Here is a 7,500-nt window from a genome sequence, read left to right on the forward strand (position 1 = left end):
AAGATTCATACACACACACATAGACACCAAGGCGGACCAGAGCAGAACTGAGCCTGTCAAGGGCATGGCCCGGGTAGGGACGGAGTCCCTGGAGAACAGACCCGGACATGTCTGAGCCAGGTTCCTCTGAGCCGGGGTCCTCTGAGCCTGGGTCCTCTGAGCCTGGATCCACTGAGCCGGGTTCCTCTGAGCCGGGGTCCACTGAGCCTGGGTCCTCTGAGCCGGGTTCCTCTGAGCCGGGTTCCTCTGAGCCTGGGTCCACTGAGCCTGGGTCCACTGAGCCGGGTTCCTCTGAGTCTGGGTCCTCTGAGCCTGGGTCCACTGAGCCTGGTTCCACTGAGCCGGGTTCCTCTGACCCTGGGTCCTCTGAGCCTGGGTCCTCTGAGCCGGGTTCCTCTGAGCCGGGGTCCACTGAGCCTGGGTCCACTGAGCCGGGGTCCTCTGAGCCGGGGTCCTCTGAGCCTGGGTCCACTGAGCCTGGGTCCACTGAGCCGGGTTCCTCTGAGTCTGGGTCCTCTGAGCCTGGGTCCACTGAGCCTGGATCCACTGAGCCGGGTTCCTCTGAGCCGGGGTCCTCTGAGCCTGGGTCCTCTGAGCCGGGTTCCTCTGAGCCGGGTTCCTCTGAGCCTGGGTCCACTGAGCCGGGTTCCTCTGAGCCTGGGTCCTCCACCACACCATCCGTCTCCATACTGGAGCTTATGTGCTTCTCTCAGGTTTCCACAGGACCTTGGAAGTGGACTCTGAGAAACACAAATCATTCTTAGGGAATTATACTGTCCGAAGCTATTAAATGAACTAAAGCAGACTCGGAGATAAGAGGGATATGGCCCCCGGTTTGGGAGGAGGAGAGCGTGTGTGTGTGTGTGTCTTAAACATGTAGCTTCTCCATGTGTACGTAGTGGAACCAGATCGTCTGGTTAGGATAGTATAGCACATCGTAACAGGGCTGGAGGTCTCCAGTGGGATTGTGCTCCCTGGGAAACAGGGTCTGGATGTTCTGGGTGGTGTGGGTCCGGATGTTCTGGGTGGTGTGGGCCTGGATGTTCTGGGTGGTGTGGGCCGGATGTTCTGGGTGGTGTGGGCCTGGATGTTCTGGGTGGTGTGGGCCTGGATGTTCTGGGTGGCGTGGGCCTGGATGTTCTGGGTGGCGTGGGCCTGGATGTTCTGGGTGGTGTGGGTCCGGATGTTCTGGGTGGTGTGGGCCTGGATGTTCTGGGTGGTGTGGGCCTGGATGTTCTGGGTGGTGTGGGCCTGGTGGAGGGAGAGCTCGGGGCTAGTGGCTCTGTTGGAGTGGAGCTCAGTTTGACCCGAACACTCCCTCTCCCTCTCCCTCTCCCTCTCCCCCCCCCCCCTCTTTCTCTCATCTCGTCTTGGCCACGCACAGAGAAGGACGTCTGCTGCAGAAGCCTTGCCTGCTCTCGCTTTCAAACCACTCTTTTTTTTCATTTGATTATTTTCTCCATTTTCAGGAGGGGCATGAATGGATGAATGGTGTTGTCCTGGGCCTGCCAAGTCAAACAGCGGGGCTTGTTTGCGAACAAGTGTAAAGAGAGCAGGGCCTAGCGAACTCCCAGGATCTTATTAAACGGACTGGAGGAGGGCTGGAGGAGGGGGGTCAGGGAGTATGGCTTTGGGGGGGAAGCGGGGCAGGAATGGAGGCTGTGAGAAGGCTTGGGGGGGGGGGGGGGCGGAGAGAGAGAGACACAGAGACAGAGAGGGAGAGGGAGAGAGAGAGACACAGAGACAGAGAGAGAGAGGGAAGAATGGCTGGCTTTCTCTGGGAGACGAGAGCAAGTTGGCTTCTGCCACTGAGATTGTCTGGGGGTAATCCCAGGATTTCCTGAGCCGAGAGGGAGACAGGAAGGAGGGAGAGAACGAGGGAGATCACTGAAGAGAGAGAGAGAGAGTGTGAGAGAGAGTCACTGAGAAAGAGAGTGAGAGAGAGAGACGATGAAAAGAATAGGGAAGATCTAAACCGGAAAAGACCGTCTGACAAGAGAGAGTGTTGAAATATGGTGGAGATCAGGCTTCAGTGTCTTCTGCCCATGGCACAGTGGACCTGATGCACGCAATCATGTCCGGGGTGATACGCAGGTGATGACAGCGCATGTGCAAAGCTGCTTCCTGGAGAGATTTTTTAATGACTGGGATATCTGGGCCGATATCGTTGCCAGATGCGATCAGTCGAAGGCATCGCTTACCTTCATGTAAGCGAAAGTTACAAAGAAAGGCGCCGAGGGGCTGTAAAAATATTCTGGCAATCCTTGGAAGTTGGAAATCACATGTGAGGCATTTTTATGCCTGAATGTTTCGTTTTACAGCCCCTGACAGGTTACAGGGTTACTTTTCGAGAACAAAAGGAGCGGATTCTCGGGGTCCAGTTGATAAAACGGTCAGAGATAGCCGCAAAGCTACCTTCTGAGGGTCCAGTCGACTTTGAAGTGTTCTGCTACGACATCGCCTTCCTTGCCTCTCGAGTAAACGTCATCAAGGTGCTCCGGAGGCAGAGAAGATCCGACGAGGCAGTCTGTGAGAGGCAGAGGAGGACACGCCCACTGTGAGGCAGTCAGACACGGAGCTTGCACCCAGACAGGACGGAGCAGTGAGACAGATGGAACAGACTGGATTTTGGGCTTGATGATCTGGGTCTTTGTCATGTTGACAGTTCGCAGCAGCCCGGGCCAGGATGTCTCGATCCTCCCGCTTACGGCTGTATTCGGTCTCGTACGCCGGGTTTCTTCGACGAACTGTCGACGGCACGGCGTGTTAAAACCGCACGAAAAAGCAGTGTGTGTGCGCGTGTGTGTGTCTTCAAGCTCACAATCCAAATCTCAGGTTTCCCCTCCATCCAGGTCCGCTCAGCCGGCCGTGGGGCTGAGATTGCAGCTTTTGGTCTGGGATGTTATTTCAGCCTGGCTCCCCTCATCTCTGGGTGCCCCGAACACGATCCCTCCCCCCCCCCCCCCCACCCCCAGCCCCAGCCTGGCCGAGCCCAGCCGGGCGCGTCCCAGGGTCAAAGGTCGCGGGTCTGATGGCAGAACAGAAACGCCTCTGAAAGGGGAGCGGAGGGGGGGGGGGGGGGAGGGAGGAGTGAAGGGGGCTGGCACCGGAGAGGAACGGCGCCTCAAGCAGTTGAGAATGTTTTTCTTTATCAGAGAGTGATTAAATGTCTATAGAGTTCTCACTCAGGGGCCCGCTTCTCTCAGATCTCATGCCTGACGCTGGGCAGTCCTCGACAGGCCTCACCGGCACCTGCCCCTGGTCCCTCTATCCCCTCCCTCACCCCGAGTGTTGCCGCTGGGCACATGCCTTCACCTGGGGAACACATGCTCCCTCGACCGGCCGTCCTCTCCTTTCATTCCTCCTCTCCCCTTTCGCGCTGCAGCTCGCTCGCCCGCTCTTCGTTTCTCGCCCGATTCTTCTCTTTCGCGGTTCTCTTTTTTTATATTGGTGACGCAAGAGAGAGAGAGAGAGAGAGAGACAGAGTGAGAGAGAGAGAAAGAGAGAGAGAGAATAAGCTAGTCCGTTCTTAAGAAAGAGAGCAGGAGTTGGGGAGGATGGGTGAGAGGAGAGGGAGAAGGGGGAGGGGGAGAGGAGGAAGGGTGAAAGTGAGACTGAGGATAAAGAGAGGGAGCCGGGGGGGAGAGTGAGCGAGGCCGGTGAGGTAGCTGACAGGAGAAAGCCGTCCAGCAGCTTGTCATCAGCACCCACTCGTTACACGTTATAACAGCGTCAAAGTCTCGGACGGAAAACCAACCACACTAATGCTTACAAACAGCTGCAGTTTAATACACTTCAAGGTCAATTGCTCCAGTGCACACTTGTGTTGATGAATGACCAGGTTTTTCTCCTACTTTTTTCGCTCTACTTTTTTTGAGAACATTAACATTCTCTCTCGTTTATTTTCTACCTCCTCCCCACCCTCTCTCTCTTTCTCTCTCTCTAACTCTTTCACTCTCTTTTTTTCCAACGACCACTAATGAAATTTTGGAATGCAGCGCTCGCTAAATATCCGAGGTTCCAAGACCATCCACGAGGATCCAAGCTTGTTCCAGTTTTGTTCTCGAATGAAACCTTTGTCTGATTACGCAGGCAGGTTTATATGGATGTGCGCTGATCTGGATCTATGAACCCTGGTGATAAATCACACATGCTGATCAGAGACTTACTGAGAGCTCCTCTTAAGCTCTCCAGGAAAACCGGGCTCTCTACAGAGAGACCCACTTCATCCAGAGCGCAGCCACTCTAGTCTATCAACAACCACACTACCACACCCACACACAGTACCCCAACACATACTTACACAATCATGGCATCACTGACGCCATGGCTACGGCTCAGTAAGATGTGCCTGGCCATACCAGTAGACAGACATAACCCCTCCCTACCTCCCTCCCTCCCTCCTTCCCTCCCTCCCCCAGACCCTGGTCCAGGGTGTCTGGTGCAGTTTGCTGTGTTCAGGGGAAACTCCCGAGGCTGGCATCCCCTCAGAGGGCCTGGCAGGTGGAGGCTTTGCAGGGCTCAGCCCTCTCCCAGCCCAGGACCCACCCAGCCAGACAGCCAGCCCTCTCCCAGCCAGCCAGCCAGCCAGCCAGCCCTCTCCCAGCCCGGGACCCACCCAGCCAGCCCTCTCCCACCCACCCAGCCAGCCAGCCAGCCCTCTCCCACCCAGCCAGAAAGCCAGGCCTTCATCCCCCCCCCCCCCACACACACACACACACATAACCTGATGAGGGGAAAAACGAAGACAATAAAGCAGCACACGCGAGACAGAAATAAATATCTAACATGATTTCATGCTGTCATTACTGCAGCAGCGGGGGTCCGGCAGGGCCGGCTGAGGTACGGTGGGTGGGGGGGTGAGAGCTCTTCCCAGCACCGCGAGCGGGTCTGATCGCGGCCCATTTGGGGATTAGCACCCTGGCAGGGCAGCAGAGGGGCGCGCCGGGGCAGGGGGGGGGGGGGGGGGGGGCACACGCATGGCTGAAAAGAAAACTTGTCGAAGTGGATAAATAACACGGATCTGCTTTGAGCTCATGAGGCCAGGAGGGGGGGCCGACACGGAAAAGATGAGAGGAGGATAGGGAGTACCAAGAAGGAGAGAGAGGGAGAGAGTATAGGGAGTACCCAGAAGGAGAGAGAGGGAGAGAGAGAGGATAGGGAGTACCAAGAAGGAGAGAGAGGGAGAGAGAGAGGATAGGGAGTACCCAGAAGGAGAGAGAGGGAGAGAGAGAGGATAGGGAGTACCAAGAAGGAGAGAGAGGGAGAGAGAGAGGATAGGGAGTACCCAGAAGGAGAGAGAGGGAGAGAGAGAGGATAGGGAGTACCCAGAAGGAGAGAGAGGGAGAGAGAGAGGAGGAGGAGGATAGGGAGGGAGGAAGAGAGAAGGACGAAGAGGGGTAGAGGGAGGAAGACACGAGAAGGAGGATGACTAGGAGAGGGAGGGAGGGAAAGAGAAGGGGGAGGAGGAGCTAGGGAGGAGGAGGAAGGGGAGAGGGAGGGAGCTGGGGAGGAGGAAGAGGGGGAGAGAGAGGTAGGAAGAGACAGGAGACGGAGAGAGGGGGAAGGCTAAGGAGGTTGGAGGCATGCTAACTAGTGGTGTCCCCCCTCATTAGGTAAGAGCCAGGGCCTGCTTAGCAAACACCATGACCTCAGAATCCTCTCAGAGCCTGGCCAATCACAGGGCAGAGCTTGGGGGGGGGGGGGCGTGGGTGTGAGGAGCCTATTAGAGGGGTCAACAGCAGTTTAAGCAACGCTCAAGTAAGGCAGCACAATAAGCTGCCGACCTTCCAATAAGTGATTGCAAAAACATAACATAATTGTGTGAGTTACGGCCGGGCCCTGCGAGTCTCCCGGCTGGATCAGGGGTGCAGCTGCAGGACCCAAGTCGCTCCACAAATCACGGCCTTCTGGCGGGCTCCCATCAGTATTTACGCCAGCTGTCGGTCTCCCCAGGCCTGCTGGGGGCAGGCGGGATTACAGGGAAAGATGGGAGGGGGAGGGGGGGTTCTACTGGGATATATACAAGCTCAGTCATGTGCTCCAATCAAATCAAGTGACCACACCACATCGGATATGAATGTATTAGTGGGCGGAATGTGAGACCGTTTGAAACCAAATCTGTTGAACTCGGAGAACACCCTCTCTCTCCCCCCTCCCCCTCTCTCTGTCTGTCTCTCTGTCTGTCTCTCTGTCTGTCTCTCTGTCTGTCTCTCTGTCTGTCTCTCTGTCTGTCTGTCTCTCTGTCTGTCTCTCTGTCTCTCTCTCTGTCTCTCTCTCTGTCTCTCTCTCTGTCTCTCTCTCTGTCTCTCTCTCTGTCTCTCTCTCTGTCTCTCTCTCTGTCTCTCTCTCTGTCTCTCTCTCTGTCTCTCTCTCTGTCTGTCTCTCTGTCTGTCTCTCTGTCTGTCTCTGTCTGTCTCTGTCTGTCTCTGTCTGTCTCTGTCTGTCTCTGTCTGTCTCTGTCTGTCTCTGTCTTTGTCTCTCTCTCACTATCCCTCCCTCGTTCTCCATTCCCCTCTCTTTCGACGTCTCTATTTTCCTCTCCCTCCGCCTCCTGTCAGAACGCTTAACCACGAATGACAGCGCGGCTGCCAGACCAATCACAGAGCGTCGCGGGAGTGAGGGGGGGGGGGGGGGGCGGGTCCAGCGAGGTTAACCCCTCGTGTCTGGGACAGCTGCGGTGTCTGTCCCTGGCCCTGCTTGGCTGCCTCACACCGTAAATCCTCCCTAAAGAGGGTTTACTTTTTATTTTAATAGGGTGGGGGGGGGGGGGGGCTGTAAATTTACGGCGCTTTGGCCCGGGAGATGACTATTTTAAAGGGCCACTCTCCCCCTTTCCTCCTCTCCCCTGCGCCTCCTCTTGAGGGTTGAGAAGCTGGGCTCGTGCCATCCCTCTTGTGGTCGGTTTAGCCTGCGGGGCTCCCGGGAGGCCAACACAGCCAGGGGAACCTGCGGAGGAGGCCCGGGGCGTCGTCGCAGTGACGGCCGTCTGCGCTGGTGTGCGGAGCTGTTTACATTCCGAGGTTCTTCCCAGGCCGGGACCTCCGGCGTGGCCGTCATGGCCGCCGCGGTTACAGTACGCAAAGCTCCCTGACGACGTCCTCCAAGGCGCAATGTGTTTGTTTCGTTTTTATCCAAAGGCGACGTACGGAAGGGGATTCGAACCTGTGACCCATTGACCCGCTAATCAAACTGCTCTACCACTGAGCTATAATGCTACTTCATCCAAAGCGATGTACTGTACAGTCCACGGTTTCCCACTGATCTCTACCCTCCTCCTCCCCCCACCTGTCCCCAGGTGCTGTTTGCGTTGAACCAGACGCTCCTCCAGCACGAGAGCGTCCGGGCAGGCAGCCTGCAGGGCTCCTACACCACTGAGGACCTCATCGCCCACTACAACTGCGGAGACCTCGGCTCCATCATCTTCAACCACGACACCTCCCAGGTCAGTCGCCCCGACCTCCACCCTGAGGGTTCAACATCACTGGGGCTGTGAGCCCC

At 56.8% G+C, this 7,500-nt stretch overlaps 1 protein-coding gene and 1 long non-coding RNA gene across 2 annotated transcripts in view; one reads left to right on the plus strand and one right to left on the minus strand.

Annotated features, from left to right (window-relative positions):
* Nucleotides 1–7,500, plus strand: part of trabd2b (TraB domain containing 2B) — a 49,343-nt gene that overhangs the window by 25,606 nt on the left and 16,237 nt on the right. The window contains exon 3 of the mRNA XM_084692886.1: nucleotides 7,298–7,444. Within this exon, the coding sequence (XP_084549012.1) occupies nucleotides 7,298–7,444 (147 nt within the window). The remainder of the gene's footprint in view (nucleotides 1–7,297; nucleotides 7,445–7,500) is intronic.
* The window catches only part of LOC146221269 (uncharacterized), a 67,361-nt gene that overhangs the window by 20,213 nt on the left and 39,648 nt on the right, over nucleotides 1–7,500 (minus strand). The window lies entirely within an intron of this gene.

This window comes from Hypomesus nipponensis, chromosome 26 (assembly GCF_054491055.1).
Source record: "Hypomesus nipponensis isolate SF chromosome 26, ASM5449105v1, whole genome shotgun sequence".
NCBI classification, from domain to species: Eukaryota; Metazoa; Chordata; class Actinopteri; order Osmeriformes; family Osmeridae; genus Hypomesus; species Hypomesus nipponensis.